The sequence below is a fragment of the Vombatus ursinus genome, unplaced genomic scaffold (assembly GCF_900497805.2).
Source record: "Vombatus ursinus unplaced genomic scaffold, bare-nosed wombat genome assembly UNPS02014894.1, whole genome shotgun sequence".
NCBI lineage: Eukaryota > Metazoa > Chordata > Mammalia > Diprotodontia > Vombatidae > Vombatus > Vombatus ursinus.
Window position 1 is genome coordinate 234,026 of NW_020954672.1, and position 18,428 is coordinate 252,453.

At 36.4% G+C, this 18,428-nt stretch overlaps 1 protein-coding gene across 2 annotated transcripts; it reads right to left on the reverse strand.

Annotated features, from left to right (window-relative positions):
• Positions 1-835: 835 nt before the first annotated feature.
• On the reverse strand, positions 836-15,184 carry CCNB1IP1 (cyclin B1 interacting protein 1). 2 transcript variants are annotated; one of them, XM_027843164.1, is made up of 4 exons: positions 15,012-15,184; positions 13,262-13,607; positions 6,244-6,577; positions 836-1,603 (listed from the first exon to the last, which is right to left on the reverse strand). In XM_027843164.1, the coding sequence occupies exons 2-4, from the start codon at positions 13,556-13,558 to the stop codon at positions 1,401-1,403; spliced, it is 834 nt and encodes a 277-aa protein (XP_027698965.1). In that variant the 5' UTR covers positions 13,559-13,607; positions 15,012-15,184; the 3' UTR covers positions 836-1,400. The 2 variants fall into 2 exon arrangements, with proteins under 2 accessions (XP_027698965.1, XP_027698964.1); XM_027843163.1 differs by having other exon boundaries at positions 14,910-15,184.
• Positions 15,185-18,428: the final 3,244 nt, after the last annotated feature.

The following is an 18,428-nucleotide window of genomic DNA, read 5'->3' on the forward strand; positions in this document are numbered from 1 at the left end:
AATTAAAGCACAGAGCATCCCAAAGTCACAAAACTAAATGAGAACCTACATGTCCTAATTCCTTAACCAGTGCTTTTTCAACATATACTAGATATCTTCCTAAAGCTCCAAAATCACAGTCTGTCCTTTAAACAGATAACTATTTAATTTTTACTTGTTGTGGAAAGAGTTAAAAATGTTCAGTCTCTGACAAGAGCATACAGGAAACTATTCTTCAAAAGGCATTTTAATGTCATCTGTAAAATGAATTATATGTTGATTATAGCTAGCATTTATATAAAGCACTGTATGTATGAATTATATATATTTGTGTGTACATATTGATGTTCACAACAGCCCTATAAGGGAGGTGCTATTATAATATATGATTTATATAAATTTGTATATAAGGTTAGGCAAACTTTCTACAGTATATATGTACACATATACACATATATATGTGTGTATGTATGTGTATGTCTCTGATAAAGCAAACTGAGACAATAAATGATAAGGTAAAAATATTTTCATGTTTCATATTGAAATGGATACTTAAGAGCCAACTTAAAGAAATAATAATCGTTATCAGTCTGACTAGTTTTAAATTGAAATACAGACTTGACAAATGCCAATGCAATAAGATGTTCACTTACATATTCCCAAATGAATACACTTCTAATACATGCTGACACAGTGACACACAAATATAAACATATCAAGAGATACACATAAATACAGAAATATATCAAAAGCATCTAATCATAGATTCATATGTATTTCTCAAGTTAAATATATACATAAATATGATAACAAAGATGCAAGTGTAAAATAAAATGCACACACATAAATACCAGAATCTACATACTCAGATAACTATATATACACATTTAAAGAAGTCACAATGATCACATATCTAAACACAGATATTCCCATGTTTAAGACTTTATGGATATAACAATATGTGGCCATACAAGCCAGATAGTTACAATAAGCTAAATGTTGTTCTAAATGCCAACACATCACCACATTTGTCTGAATACTACTGATCACAAATATGCAACAGTTCACAAACTGAGTTTAATAAAACAGTGCATTCATTATTCAAAATAACATTGGCAAAAGAAAAGAATCCAAAGCCAACTTTCTTCCTCATAAGTTTCTCACAGCAAGCAGCAAACTCTGTAGAACTAATAGCACAAGGAAACTGATAACCTCACAAATGAGCAACAATACTTGCCACAAGAATGGCTTCACCCTAACTAGGATCCATTTACTGTTAGAAACCATCAGAGAAGAGCAAGAAAGCAAACTAGATTCTTAGTGAATTCAACTTTGAAAAAATGAGGCACAGTAGGCAGGCATAGTTATGATAAATGATAAATTCCCCTCTTTCTCACTTTGCCCTCTGTTTCCAAGATGGGCTACATTCTTTTCACTTTAAAGGTTCTGCTACCACCTGGCTGTGGCACTGCTTCATGGCTGGGAGAAGCAAAACTGAAAAAGTTATTGCTAGGTTCAGCTGCTGTGGGAGAGCCCACAAAAAATGGTCTGAACTGGAAGTCTCCATCTCCACTGCCCCAGTTCCGAACTGGTGTCATATCCACAGGAAACTTGGAAGTATTCCCTGGAGAAAAAGAAAGAACAGAATTTAGATACCTATTTTCTTGAAGATCTATTTATACAGATAATGGGCACTGTTGACTGAAACTCAATCCTCTGAGAAGAAAAATATAATCCTGAGAGTGATAACAGAAAGTCTGTAATTACCTCCAATGTGCCTGACACACATTTCTGTTCAATTATTCACTCATAGCTAGCCTCTGATTCCATATCAAAAGTAGTCTGGAAAAGTAAAGACATGGATTTGTGGTAGAACTAGAATGTGCTTATGATTATCACAGAATTACAGAGTTAAAAGAGAACCCTTACAACATTCACCTTTTTTCCCCTTGATAGTAAGTATTTAATATATTTTAAAAATCAAATAACTCATTCTTCTTAGATGATTCAGGTTTTTATGGTGCTTAGTAATATTCTGAGCATCAACCCTCAATGTACAATTCTCTGTAGATGACTAAGGAGACTGAGCTGAAATATACTGCTCACAAGCCATCCTATACAAGTGTTTGTTTTGTTTTAAATATCTGATATAATGTTATTTCTACCATGTACTCCTTTCAGAAAAAATGAAGTCACTTCTTTAAGTGACACAAGGGTGAAGGATATAGTATTATAAGGCATCAAAGTGATGTGTGAAAAGAAGGAAGAGAGAAGAGGAAGCTCTAAGCAAATGGATTCAAATTTTTGGTGAAGTATGAGGCAAGGTACTCAGCTGAAAGCATGGAAAGAAGGGTGGTCATGGGAGGTTTGAGGAAGGATAAAAAGGTTTGCAATAGTTTTAGCTTACAAGTTTTAGCCTGTACAAGTTAAATATTAACTTTTGTCACTCTAAATGTGAAATATTTGTCCAGTGTCCAATGATACATTCTATTGTCACAGCAACATTGACATTCTCATTATAAGTAAAACCAAAAGACAAAAAGAAATTGAAGGTAGGGGCAGCTAGATGGCATAGTGGATAGAGCACCAGTTCTGGAGTCAGGAGGACCTGAGTTCAAATTTGATCTCAGACACATGATACTCACTAGCTGTGTGACCCTAGACAAGTCACTTAACCCCAATTGCCTTGCAAAAAAAAAAAAAGAAAAGAAATTGAAGCTAAATGGAAGGATGGCATACACCTTTGGAGAGGAAAAGAAGGAAATTAGTAGAATTGACTTTACCATATATAAAAAGGTAATGTGAGATATTTCATGCAACATTTTCATGTAACATGTAACATTCATGTAGTCTATTTTCTCTTGCAGTGCTCATGACAAGCATAAGTAAAAAAAAATTACCATGAAGATAATCGTAGCTTATACCCTAACAACTGTTGTAGAGAGTGAACAGATAAAGAAATTCTACAAAGAACCTGAAAAATCTTCTAAATTAAATCATGTTAATATTTAGTGACTTCAGTGCAAAGATGAGCATGGGAAAGATAGAGAAAAATACAATGGAAAATATGGTTCTAATTTCAGAAACAAAAGAAACTAACAGTTTGTAAACTACACAGAAACCTCATGCCTAGACATATTTTATTCAAGAGCAGAGTTTGAAGGGGCTAGACATGGTAAGTACCAAATAACATTACCAAAACACAATGACATTCACTATATCTAAAAAGAGAGGATAACAACTTGTTGCCAATGTAAGAATCATTTCTGTACTAGCTGCCTATGTACAGTTAGACCATTGACTTACTAGAACAAAAACCAAAATGAAAATCAAGAATAAAAATGGGAAGAAAAGAAGGCATAAAACTAGAATCATTTCAATCTATACAACTTTTTAAAGCTACTGACACTGAAAAATGGGAAATATTACACCAAAATGACTGCCACCATATCTTATGAAAGTTTAACCAATGTAAAGAAATTGCCTCTGAGGAACAGCCAAATGAAACTAGAAACCAACTCAACTAACAAAAATTTGATCTCCTTGCTAAATAGAGAAAGAGAGCAGCAAAAGACAACTCCATTTTAACTATAAAATCATTTAAACTCTTATGAAAGAGGATGGCAGAAGATTATAAGCAGTCTGACCTTATAAACCAGTGGGAAGAAGTGATAGAAAACTCAGCATGAGAACTAATTAAACCATATTATCCTAAGAGTATTTAAAAATGAAACCAGGAGAAACAACAAACAGGTATAAAATGGAGAAGCTCTGTCAAGATTTCTACAACAAACTCTTCTCTCCATTAATGTTAGTAAAGCCATCATATTTGTATAGACAATTCTTGCTTTATGTAAATTCACATTACACAAATTTGACTTTACATAAAGAATTCTAAATGAAATTTCAGCCAACCACCAGTGATAAAGGATAGATACAGTGGGTGGGGAAGGAGTAATATATTGCACACCTACGTTAACTTTACTGGACAGTACTGTATATATTTATTAATTAACTTTACCTTTTATTTCATAATTCTACTTATTATCATGGTACGACATTTAATATGTCTGCATTTGAGTACATTTTATGACTTGTATGAAAGTATTATTTTACGTGTACCTTTGTTATATAGGCTAAATGAAGTGGGTGAGTAGGGACAAATTCTAACCCTAACCCTAAATCCGACACTGACGCCATCTCTGACTCTAACTGTAACCTTAATCCTAACCCTCTGGCTCCAATTCTAACCCTAAATTTGCCTTGTTCGCATTATGTAAAAATTGCTTTACACAGAGGTCTGGGAACAACATCCTAGTAAAGCAAGAATCATCTGTACTCTAAACACCACAACTGCCAATGTATTTTATAAGGAATTAAAAATGACATTAAAGAAAACAAAAATGAGAAAATGAAGATCAGATAGGCCAAACCCAAATATTCTCAGAAGTGGGCCATGCTAGAAGTAATACAATTAAAGCAAGGATTCTCAAGACATCTGAAAGAGGAAAAGAAAACAGAAAAAAATATCATAGATTTAACAGCTTCCCCCAAAAAATGAAATGACAATTCACATTCCATATACTAGAGTGGTTCTCAAGTGATATCAGGACACCTAGAGGGAAAGCCTTAAAGACATTAGGTAAACCCCATTTGGAGGATTTAAAAGAGGACACAGACAAAGATGAGAAGGTATGAATGGAGATCTGCACCACTGAAGGAAATAACCACACTCATAAGAATTCAGATCCATTGAAGTACTGTAAAATATTAGGCTAATTGTACGTATATAGGAGACTGGTCACTAAGCCCGGTCCTCAAAAATATACACAGAGTACCACTGCTGCAATTTCCCACAAGGAAGAGGCTGGAGACATTTCTTCTGGGAGACTTGTGACGATGTGTAATAGAAATGCCTTGGAAGAAACTTTAAAGAATAAGAAGACATTCTGTAACTGGTTCCTGCCATTAACCACATAGAGAAGCCTCTTGATTGACTGTGGCTGTAGATACAGAACTGGGGAGGCATTCAAAAGGCATTGGACAAGTCCTTCCTCTCTTGATCTAACCTCTCTTCAGCTGGCTTCTTCCAGCTGTCAGTGCTCCAGTGAAAGATAACAACACTATAAGGTGAGAGGCTTTGGGCCCTCCCCATCTAAGACTGACATATGGTGCCATGAATATGGGTCTTAGTTCTTTGCCTCAATGCTTGATCACTTGTTGGAGGCTATACCTTGTGAATTCTGAAAGATCAGGAGATCAAGCTACCCAAGATCCAGGAGTCAAAATCTATACTAAGTTTTTCAGCCGTCCCAGCACTGATGTCCTGAGAAGTAAAGAGTAATCTTTGGAACCCGGTCCAGCAGTAGTTGAGAGGAACTCTCAGCAAGCAGTGATATCACACTTGGATATGAACTCAGTGGGACCAAAAGGAAAGTATGCCCCTCAGGGTGTTGAGGGAAATTGTATATACTTCTGTTCTTGCCACATCTTTGAAGTAAATAGCCCTTTGTAAAAGCTAATTGATGTTGATTGGTTAAATGGAAATAGGGCACTAGTCATTGGTGGCTAATAGTGTGGGGCTTGAGTTGAGTATTAGAGAAGAGGCCATCCTAACCCTTACAACCCTAATAGAGGAAATGTAGCCAGACTTAATCTGGGAAAGTGAGGCCAGATATACATATACTTTTACATACATATATACATAGTCTACATATACATATTATCAATATACATAGTACTTTTCCTTAAGTATGTAATGCAATTGTTGCCACACAGCTAGCTGGAGCTGTTCAATAAATTATACTGCCTACTTCAGAGAAAGCTATATTTAAGTAAAATATGAAAGGTTTCTTAATATTCATGAACCAAACACTACCCACTACTCAAAAGAAATCTGACCAGCAACAGAAATGAATTCTTATAACCTAGCCTCTCTAGCCTCTCTCTCTCCCTCTCTCTCTCCATACAAACATACATACATGCATACATATATATGTATATATATATGTGCATGTATACTATAGCAAAGATCTATCAGACAGTACCACTTCAAGACTAATATATTATGAGTAAAATACAAGAAGAGACCTGAGTTCTACTTCTAGTTCTATTGGTAAAATTCCTAGAAAGAGGAAAGTACAATTATAGTGTCAATTACATTGGCTGTTTTATCATGAAGACAGTAAAATGACCTACTTGTCCATCTTATATAACTTCTGGCTTAAAGGATAAGCATTGCTTATGATCTCACCCTGTCCTTACCTGTTGGGAAACCAAAAGCAGCTGGCTGAGAGATCATGGATGGCTCCAGAACCCCTTCCTGGTTAGCAAAGGCAATGTTTCGTAATCTAAGGCTATCATAGAGACTCTGAAGTTTCTGATATTGGCGATTGCGCTCCATGAGTTTCTCAGAGATGTCACTGAACTTTTTCTTGTACTCCTCCAACACTTTCTTCATAGAGGTGACTTCCCCTTTCATAGAAGTCAACTCCACATTCTTACTCTGGATCTGCTGAGTATATACTTTCTCCATCTGTTTCAGATGGCCCTCAGCCTTGCTGAAATTATATTCTTGATAAAGACGCTCTTGATGGACCTATTCAGAATGATAAAAGGAAAAATATTAAAGTAAAGAATGAAAATTTTACCATCTTTAGTATGTTATAAAAGTTTGCAGAAGTGACAGAGAAATAAATGAATGCACAAAGGAAAGAAAGATATCAAGATAATAACTTTTAACTTCCAGAACTAAGTTAAGGCATGGTTTATTCTTTCAATAAGTCTAACCTTGGCCAATGTCATATTTTTCCCTAGTTGTTGCTTTTTGAAAAAGCAGATGGTCCTATTTTTCTTTGAAATTTTTTTCATTGATAATGTATTTCAATGCAAACCCCTAGAATACTTCTAGTTGCTTCCAGTTGAATCCCCCTCAACGTGCAATCCCTGAAAAAAGTTAAGTAAAACAACCAAAAAGGTAATAGCAATTGATAGTATCAATGAGTTAGTATCAATGTTCTCCAGTGTTTTCCATCTGAGTTATGTTGCCATTCAAAGTTGTCTTTATTTACTTGTTATAGGAATTGTGTGTATTGTTCTTTTGGTTCTGCTTTTTTCATTCTGTATCACTTCATACTAATCTTTCTCTACTTCTATGAACTCTTTATAGTCATCATCTCTTATCGTACAGGATTAGTCCATTAAATTCAAATGCCTCAATTTGTTCAGACAGTCTTCAATTCCTAGATATGGAATTTATTACTAATTTTTTAGTAGTAAAAATTGAATTATTAGGAATACTTCATACAGATAAATCTTTTCTTGTCAATAACCTTGTTGGGGTATAAACTCAATAATAGGATCTCAGGGTTAAAGGGCATGACAATTTTCTAACTTTTCTTGCATGATTCCATAATCTTTTTGGAAATGGTCAGGTCAATTCACAGTTCTACCAGCAATGAATTAGTGCAATTATTTTTGTAGCTCCAGTAACAACGAATTTTGCTATCCTTGCCAATCTAATATATGGAGTAATACTTCAGAACTGATTCAATTTGCATTTCTCTCATTAATAACAATCCTGAGCATTTTAAATAGGATTATTTTTTGTTTGTTTTCCTTCTTTGTTCATATTCATTAATCACTTACTTATTGGGAAATGATATTTAATCTTATATGTGCCAATTCTACATGTAAGACTTTTATCACAGATATTTATATAAAGATCTTTTCCTAGTCCTTATATTTTCTTATCACTAATGAATTCATTTATTTGTACAAAAGCTTTTTATTTTTATAGAAAAATAATTTATTTAGTCTTTTGTATAATTTTCTATGTTTTGGTTGGCTACAAATTCATCTCCAAGCCTCAGTTATGAGAGATATCACCTTCCATTCTCTTCTCACCTTTTAATAGTGACTTTTTATATTTAGTTCATTTATTCATTTTGAATATATTAAGTCAAAGGGTATAAAACATGAATATGACATCAGCAAAAGATTATACTTGCTTTTTTGTGAATCAAATTAGCTAAGTATGGAGATATTCATCATCAATGAGTAGGCTAGTTGCTTAATGATGAATTCTTTGGCCATGGCAACACATGAAATAAAGAAAAAAACAAAATAGCCCTCAGTCCTATATGGCCCCTTACCCTTCTTCTGCAGTGAATGATGCAGAAAAGAGGGTCAATATTGCTAAGAATCACAGAGTTTTTAGACTATCTAAAATATTAGCTTCACTATTAGTGGAGTTTTGAGATCTTTGTGCAGAAACCAATGAATGGGCTGAGTACTAAAAGAAGTGAATACATCAGCAATGACATTTTTACCATAAATGAAATCTGAAGACAAAAGTAAATTGCAGCTAAATGGAAAGATAGTTCAACAAGTTCTCCTTGGAGAAGCCAATGAAGGAACTGACAGAGTTTATGTTATCTATGCAAAGGCAAGAAGAAACATTTCATAGGACACTTGGTCATTTTGTCTTGCAGTATTCATAAGCATAAGCAAAAAGACCATCGGGAAGATAATAGTTTATGCACCAAAATCTATTGCACAGAACAAGAAGGGAGATAAATTCTCAAACAGACTTATTAAGACCTTCCAAACTAAATGAACATAGTCTTTCATACATAATAACCTTAATGGAAAAGTGGGGCATGGAGAAGATGGAGAAGAATATGGTCAAAAGTAAGAAACACAAAAGCCCAAAAGCATAGATATTACATATTATACATATTATATTGTGCCTATATATTGGTGAATATTTTCTTCAAGAAGAAAATTATTAACTTCTGGACATAGTAAAAACACCTAATTAAATCACCATAAACAATGAAAGTGACTATATTCTAACAGGAAATGACTAGTTAACATATGCAGGAGTAATTTCCAAATCAGCTGCCTATGTATATAATCAGACCACTGACATGTTAGAACAAACATCAAAATCAATGTCAAATTAGAAGAATGAAAATAAGACAATATGGTATGCAATTGAGGTAATTCTAAAATGTTTCGTTTAAAAAAAACTGTTGAAGCTGAAAAGTGGGAATATATAAAGAGATATCTAAATAGACTAACAATTTCCTAAAGCAGTTCATCAGCTCATGCTAGTGATCTATCTAGATCTATCACTAGAAGAGGCCTCAAAGCACAACTAGACCAATCCCTTCATTTTAGAGATGAAAAATTTGATTTCCTTGCCAAGCAGAGAGCTATATCAGTAAAGGATAACACTTAGTTTAGAGTAAAAACTTGTTTGTAAAATCTTGCAGAAAAAAAAAATCTCAAGAAGACAGGAAAAAATTATGAGCAATACCATCTTATAAAACAATAAGAAACAATAGTGGGAAACTTTAGTTTATAGAAAGCTTGGAATAAAAACCAATTAAACCAAATCATCTTCTAAAACACTAACAGATCAAATTAGAAGGATGAACACAAACAAATCGAAAAGATATGTTAATATTTCCACAACAAACCACCTTCTCCATAAATGACAGTTGGACCTCCACATTTTGTACACTAACATTTCAGTCCCCAAAGGATTTTATGAAGAAATAGAAATGGCCCTAAAGAAAACCAAGATCGGAAAAGGAACTGGTCAAAAGTATATACAAAGGAGGTCTAAGCTGGAAGCAACAGAATTTTCAGGATGTTGAAGTATAGATTCTCAAGATATCTGACAAAAAGGAAGATACTAAATGATTAGGAAAAAACATGGGCCTCATAACTAAAAAAAGGCAATCAAGAAAATATTCAAAGCTACCAAGGCAAAGACCATTCTTATTTCTATATTTCTCATCATCAAATATTTAAATTTTTTAATCTCATTCAATAATTATATTTTTCCAAGATAAAGTATGCTCAGTTTTACAGGATAGGCATTGATTGAAAGCCAAGCTTTCTAGCTTTTTAGCATATTTCATGCTATTCTTTTCCTTCATTCCTTGTCCTTACTGAAGTTACATAATTCTGTGTGTGTGTGTGTGTGTGTGTCTGTGTCTGTGTGTGTGTGTGTGTGTCTGTGTGTAAACTGTTTCCTCCTAGCTGCTTATAAGACTCTCTCCTTACATATAAAGCTCCACAACTTGACAACTACTTCCCTGGCTGAGGCGAACTTTGATTTCAAAAGGATGTTGACAGAAAAGAACCCTGTAGATTTACACTTTGTCCTCCGTTTCCACTATTTTGAGTAAATAGCAATAATTTATTGGGAGATGGTATTTAGGTGAGTAGCAGTATGCTATAGCTCATGGAGAACAAGCCTCTCTTCTGTGAAGTTTGGATTCCATCAAAAGGCTACACTCGAGGACCTAGAGGGCCATGTGGCCTCGAGACCAAAGGTTTCCCACCCCTTCATCTAAGCCAAAAGGATGTGGTTCTAAGCCCCAATAAGGTCACATAAAGTAACCCTGGGCAAGTCACTTAACTTCTCATTGTTCATAAACACTATAAAAAGGTGCCAACCTTTATTAGTAAAATGAATTTCCTCACCTAGGATTTCCCTTTAACAAATGAAATCACAGATTCATTCCTTATGGTATTCAAACTGTATTTTTCTGTGAGAGCAATAATTCTAAGATTTCATCTCTATTTCCAGCTTTTTTTGGGTGGGGCAGGGGGAGATGACTTGCCCAGGGTTACATAGCTAGTGTCTGAAGCTGGATTTGAACTCAGGTCCTCCGGACTCCAGGGTCTGTGTTCTATCCACTGTGCCACCTAGCTGCTCTTTTTTGTTTTTTAAAGAAATCTTATCTCCCCATCCTTGCATTTTTTAATTTTGCTCTGATATTTGTTCTTCTACCTCGGCCTTTTTTTTTTGTCTGTTCTTCTTGAATCATTCTACTCCTACTATTGGGTTTGCCTGCCTCAAGTCTCTCCCCATTCCAGTCCATTCTCCATTCAGCCACAAAAATGATTTTCCTAAAATGCAAGTCTGATCATGTCATCACCCTACTTAATAAATTCCAGTGGCTTGCTATTGCCTTCAGAGCAAATAACAAAATGCTCTGTTGGGCTTTCAAAGCCCTTCATAACCTAGCCTTCTCCTACCTTTCTAATCTTCTTACACCTCACTCCACAAGGTGTACTCTTCTATCCAGTGGCACTGGCCTCCTGACTGTTCCACAAATAAGCTACTCCATCTCTCAGCTCCAGGTATTTTCTCTGACTATCCCCTATGCCAGGAACACTCTTCTTCCTCTCCACTGACTGCGGACCTCTCTAGCTTCCTTTAAATCTCAACTAAAATCATACCTTTTACAGGAAGCCCTCCCTAATTTCTCTTTATTCCAATACTTTCCCTCTGTTAATTATTTCCTTTTTATCCTATGTATAGCTAGCTTTGTATATATCTGCTTACATGTTGTCTCTTCCATTAGATTCCATGGTAAATGGATGATAGTAGGGACTCTTTTTTGCCTCTTATTCCTCTTATTATTATTATTATTCTTATTATTCCTCTTTGCCTCTTATTATATTCCCTAGTGCTTAGCACAGTGCCAAGCACATAGTAGGCATTGAATAAATGTTTATTGAATTGAATTAAATCAAAAAATCCACTGATTTATTGAGATTTTCCATTGTCTTTTCTACTTTGTGATTTATTATGTTCATCTTTTCCAATTCTTTGATTAGTGGTCCTATTTCCTGTCTTATACAGAGATGCCAGCTCTTCCTTTGTATCTCTTATTGTGATTCTAAACTGCTCTGAAGTTTCCTTTACTCTGTCCATTAACTCTTCTAGAGGTGAAACTGTTGCTCTATCCTTCTGGAAATTTCTCCTTGCCTTCTTTTACTACATAGTATTTATTCATTTTTTGCTTACTTATTTCTTCTCTTTTTGCTGTTAATTTTCCTCCTAGGTTCTCTCTATAAGGGTTTCTTTCTTTTCCTCTGTTTTAACTGTTGTTATTCCTTTACTGTATTTAGTAGTAGTTTTGTTTTTGCTTTGAGCTAGTGTAGAAGAGCGAGACTTAGAGACTACTCATTCTACTATCTCGGAATAATTAAGCTTTCCTTTTCTGTGGCAAGTTCATAGAAACCAGGTTTGTACTTGGATAACTCTTAAATATTTCAGCACCACTCAAAGGCATTCTCTCCTTTTTGTGGTTGTTGTTGATGTTCAATCATGTCCCACTCTTTGTGGCCCCACTTGTGGTTTTCTTGAAAAAAGATAATGAAATGGTTTGCCATTTCCTTCTCCAGCTCATTTGACAGATGAGGAAACTGAGGCAAACAGGATTAAGTGACTTGCCCAGGTTCACACAGTAAATATCTGAGGGCAGAATGGAACTCACAAAGACGAGTCTTCCTGACTCAAGGCCCAGTACTCTATCCACTGTGCCACCTAGTTGTCCTGCTCTTGTCACTGTTCCATTTATTTAATGCTGCCTAGTACTTATATCTACAATAAACTTGCTGCTATTATCAATTTTCCACCAATATCCAGTGCTAGATATACACAATCAGGGAGACCACCTCTACAGTTGAGACTTTGTCCTATAGTGATCTGCTTTAAGATGCAGTTCCAGAAAACTGCTGCATCTAAAGTAGGAACTGCTTGACATGAGAAGTAGTAATGGTCATGTTACTGTCTTTTTGTGTGCCTTAGCATTCCTTTTGTAAAAATGCAGTTACACTGTTACCTAACTTACAGGATCTATCATGATTTCTGATCACAGTTCTTCAATCAAGATTAACTTAATTTGCTTACATTTCACAATTCAACAATGTGGAATCACAGATCCAAGGAGCTTTATTATAACTGCTAAATAATGTAATTAGGCCATTTTTTCTTATTGATCCTCTTTTATCGTTGAAGAATCTTTGTCCTACCATTATTCTAATTTTTAAAATCACAGGGTAAATACCTGACTCTTTTATATTTCATATTTATTATTACATTTTTACCAGATTTCATTAACCCTTACTAAGAAAATAAGTAATACATTATTCCTTTTCAATTACATTATACCAGTATATGATAGTGATGTTATTTCATACTGTTATGAAATGTGCAAACATCATCATAAACGCAACTTCAGGATAGTTTTAATCCAAATACATATATAGTACCTAATGACATGTTCAAAAATCTATAGTAGCATTTCAAAATAAAAAATTAGAGTCCTCAAAAAGTTTATGATTTAAGCAAATAAGAAGAAACACATACATAACCAAATAAGAAGAAACACATACATTAGCAAACAGCAAAGTGCCCACAGATAGTTCAAGGTATAATCTCTATAAAAGTGGAGTAACAGCCACAATTTACCTGATATGTCCAGAAGGCCAGTGCTCGGGAGCTAATATCCAAAACAATTTCTGGTCTCAACCCTGCCAACACCATGGCTTTGTATTCCTCTGTGGGACTGAGCTCGGTACGAACAATGTCTAGCTTACCAGAAAGGGTGCTATTGCAGGCAGGGCAGACAGCTGGAGACCGACTGAACTCACCACTGCCATGCTGATCACAGAAGATATGTGAGCAAGCAGTTACCCATGCATAGCCAGAAAGCCTGATGCGACACTTTCGATAATTACAGAGCAACATGTCTTCACATATGGACATATTTCAGTAAACAATGAGTCTCTTAGGCTCCAAAATGCTGAAGGGAATTCTAAGGAAGAATCAAATGAGATATGCAGTTAAATTTTAAAGTCAGGAAAATGGAAGAATGAATAAGACAACAAGCCCACTTGCCACATTTTGGGCAGTCAACATTAATTGACTTTCCTTTACAGACAGTACCTCCCTCAGCAAAATCTTATAATGGAAAGCACATTGAAATGAAAGATAAGAGACTGAGTGCTGCCACTAATTACCCATATGTTTTTTAATGTCTAACAGTCCTGGTCTCAGTTTCATCTATAAAATATGCACTAGAAGATTTCAGCTCCCTTCCATTTCTGTTGTTCTATGATTTTATCACAGAAAAATAGATTTAGAGCTTGAAGGAACCTTAGGGACTATCTAATTTTCATTAATCCCCAATTTTTTAAATGAGGAAACTAAGACCCAGACACGTTAAGTAATTTGCCCAGGGCCACACAAGTAGTAAGTAGCAGAAGTGGGATTCCAACCCAGGTACTCTGACAAATCCAAAACTATTCTTTTTATTTTTTTGAGTGGTTGAGTGGCACAATAAAGAGCTGGGCCTAGTGTCAAGAAGACCAGAGTTCAAATCCTGCCTCAGACACTTACTTGGCCCTAGACAAATCATTTATCCACTGCCTCAATTTCCCCAGCTCTATCTAACATGAGGACAATAATGAGGATTGAAGTTGCTATTCTGCACGGTGCCTGGAACACAGCTAGCACTTAAGAAATGCCTGTTCCCTTCCCTTTCCCCTATATCATACTGCCATGAGAAATAAATAATTTTATCCAGGGGACACACACAAACTGGGCCCAGAGACTACACTGATGTTTAATAGCAAAATTGAAAGTAGAGTTGCTGGTTTTTGACTGACATGGCTGGTAATTTATCCTAAAGCTAGATACTACTTAGTCACAGCCTAATTCTCTTAGTTTTTATATGGCAATCCAAGTTAGGACTAGATACTCAACCCCCATCCACATTACTAGCTGCCAACACCATACTGACTTAAATGAGATGGGTTTGTTTTTTTGGTTTTCTTGTTTTTTAAGAAATTGATAGATTTTGCCAAAAATCATGCTTGGTTTTAAGTTGCAGACAACAAGCATGTCCTCCCATGCAAAGGACCTCACCATCTGGCAGAGTCCCATGGGAGCTACTGGGACATGCCCTACCGACTGGGTCACTGTAAGTAGGCAGCTCAGTTTTCAATTCAATTCATAAAACATAGCAGTGTGGTAGGGCCAGAAGACCTGGGTTCAATCAAATCCACCTTTCATGCTCACTACCTGGAAGACCCGGAGCAAGTCAGAGTTTCCTCACCTGTAAGCAGTGGGGAGGGAGGGGCTGGGGTGAGAGGAGAAGGCTGTTGGGCTGGGCCTCTAAAGTCCCTTCCAATTCCAAATCTGTGATCCTGTGACTGACCTCAGATTCTTCATCTGTAAAAAGACGGAGTTGGCTTGAAAGGCCGCAGAGGTTCCTTCCAGCTCTAGAACTAGAATCTCATTTAGTTTTTATGAAAAGCCTACATGGCGCCAGGCCCATAAGTCGTGTGGGAGCAGGTGAGGGTGGGGGGACTGAGGTAAAAAGCTCGCTAGGCCTCCGCCAGCGGCTTCGAGGCGGGGGCGAGGAATGCAGGAAATGGGGGGTGGGGGTGGGGGGTGGAGGGAATCTTCCCTGAGATTTTCCACCTGGGGGAGGAGCGATTTCCAGGACCAAGCAGGATTCTGAGGCCCGGGGAGGGGGCGGGATTTGATTGAGGGTGGGAGGGTTTTGAACTTGGGCTCCAGCACTGATGGCAACTTCGAACCACCAAAAAGAAAAAATTAAGACTTTACTTGAGCCCGCCAGTAAGAGAAAGCGCGGGAAAACACACTGCCCTACGCTGCACCCTCAGTCGCAACGACCGTCTCTTCCTTTTCTCCCCCTCCCCCACCTGACAAGCTACGCATGCGCCCCGTGCCCCTCGAGCCCAGACCAAACGTCCTGTACTGCGCGTGCGCCACTCCCGTGAGTTATGTGCATACTTAACGTGAAGATGTGTGGAGACGGATATCACATGCCCAGTGAAACTAATGTACTTCTAATAGGCAGAGCTCCTTGTGTTACAGCCAAAGTGGTCGTCTTCGGAATGGCTTACTCTTGTTTGTACTCTTATTCTTTTTCTGTAATCCCCTCTCACCATTTGTCCAAATACTAATCAGACTTTCAAGATTTAGCCCAAATCTCACTATCTGTGACATTACCCTAACTTGGTTAGTTTATTTTTGCATCTCAGGTATAAGCATAATAGATGTTCTTTGTATTGACATCCTGAAGCACTCATTTGAGATATGTATATATATTCAAAAATTCAAGGCAGTATATGTATAGATATTGCCTTGAATTTTCGTTTTATACAGCCTGTTTTTCCTGCTAAAATCTGTAACAGATTGTTCTGTACTTATTTGTATCCATGACTGATGCTAGTGACAAGTTTATGTAATACTATTTATATGGCTTATTACCAAGGGTAGCAACATGTTTATAGAGCAAGTCATCCCAACATAGAATTTTAGATCTGGAAAGGGACGTTGGAGATTATCTAGTATCACCCTCTAATTTTATAGTTGAGGAAGGATATTAGGGTGATTTGTTTAAGGTAATCAAATAGCCAGGAAGTGACTCAGCCAAAACTAAAACCTAGACCTAGCAAAACTCCAGTAACTAGATTAGTAAAATTCTCCTAATTATATGCCACAATTTTTTTTCTAAGTCATCTACAAGCATTTATTAAGCACTGCTGTATACTAGGGGCAGCTAGGTGTGGCAGTGGATAGTGTTGGGCTTGGAGTCAGGAAGACTCCTCTTCCTGAGTTCAAATCTAGCCTCAGAAGCTTACTAGCTGTGTGACCCTGGCCAAGTCATTTAACCCTTTTTGCTTGAGTTTCTCTTCCGTAAAATGTGCTGGAGAAAAAATGGCAAACCACTCCAGCATCTTTGCCAAGAAAACTTCAACTGGGTCCGACAGCACAGAACAACTACGTACCGGGCACTGTGCTAAGCACAGGGTACAAAGACAGCTGAAAAAATAGCCTCTGCTCTCAAGAAGCATGAGAAAACATGCAAACAATGCAGTACCAAGAGATATACACAGAATAAATCAGAGATAATCATAGATGGAAGGCACTGCTATTAAGGGGGAAGCAAGAATGCCTTCTTATAAAAGGGAATTTTAGCTGGGACTTGAAGGAAAACAGAGGATGGAAGATGGAATGTCACGTTGCTGATGAGTTGTATTTGTGCTTTCATGATAATTTCTCACTTCATGAGTTAATGGATAATTTTTTTTTAATTGGTAGTATCATTTGTAAAATATAAAATTGATGGGAAATTCAAAAGCAGGAGCTTCCCATGACCAAATACATAAGCTGGTTGAACAATGTACATAATGGGTTTAAAAACTAAAATGAAGATTTCCAAAACATTTGAGTCAGTTTGCAGGTGGTTATAGTTAAGGCTTTAAAAACACTTTTCCAAGTGAGTTAGGGTTACTTAGATGACAAAACAGGTTTAGCAGATGTCTCATATACCATGAATGCAATCAGAAGCTGATTTTTAAGTTTGTTAACAAGTTTAAGAGGCCTTGGGATAAATATTTGGGAGTAAAGCTTACAGGGTATTTATATGAAAGATCTTGAGATAGCATAAAATGTTACAACTGTAGTCTCTTAGAGCTCTATCAATCAGCTCTTGTTCCCTAATCTCAATCCAACTAAATCATTAAGTATCTACTTAATCTAGTATCTAGAGCAAGGCTCTGCACTAGGCCCCTGAGGGTACAAAGACTAAATGTGCTCAAGAAGTTTATAATCTATTTGGAGCATCACATTTACAAAGACAAGTAAATATGAGATAATTTAATGAGGGAGATAGCATGTACTTAGAACTAAAGTGATCAAGAAAGGCATCCTTTCAAAAAATGATACTTGCATCAATCTTTCAGCGAAACTAATGATTTTAAGAAATGGAAGTGAAAAGCGTGTGCATTTGAGGTATAGGTGTCAGTGCAAGGATATCGGGGTAGGAGATGGATTGCCAAATTAAGGAACAGAAATAGACCAGTTTAGCCATAAGATGCTTGAATTGTTCTTTATTGTACTATTGAAATAAACCTGAAATGGTAAATTTGTTCAGTCACATCTTACTAGACACTGGAGTGGTTTGCCAATTCCTTCTCCAGCTCATTTTCCAGATAAGGAAATTGAGGCAAATGATTGCCTCACACAGCTAATAAGTTTCTGAGGCCAAATTTGAACCCAGGAAGTCGAGTCTTTCTGATTCCAGGCCCAGCATGCTATACACTTCACTACCTAGTATTCCCATAAGGAACTATTTAAACTTCTTGCAGGATAGTCAGACTTGCACTTTAGGAAGATATTTTGGCAGCTATTTGGAGAGAAAAAGAGGCAAGGAGACCAGTTAGGAAAACACTGCAAATACTCCAGGCAAGCAAAGATAAGGACCTGAACTAAAATGGTGGCTATGAGAATGAGATAGTGAATTAAGGATGATTAGGAATTTGTAAACCTGGATGTGACAAGAATGGAAGGATGGTGATGCCAAAACAAAACAAAAGGAAATTTTGAGAGCTGTTTTTGTTTGTAAGGGTAGATAATTCTGCTTCAGACACAGTTTGATATGCCAATGGGCCTTGCAGGTAGAGACTGGTGATTCTGGATGAGTTAAGTAGATTAGAGATCCTGCAAACGTTGAATGGCATGATTTCCATTCTCCTTGCCATCCTCTTAACAGCCTCTGGAGGTGAACTTCCAGAGATGTCACCTCTACCACTTCAGAGAA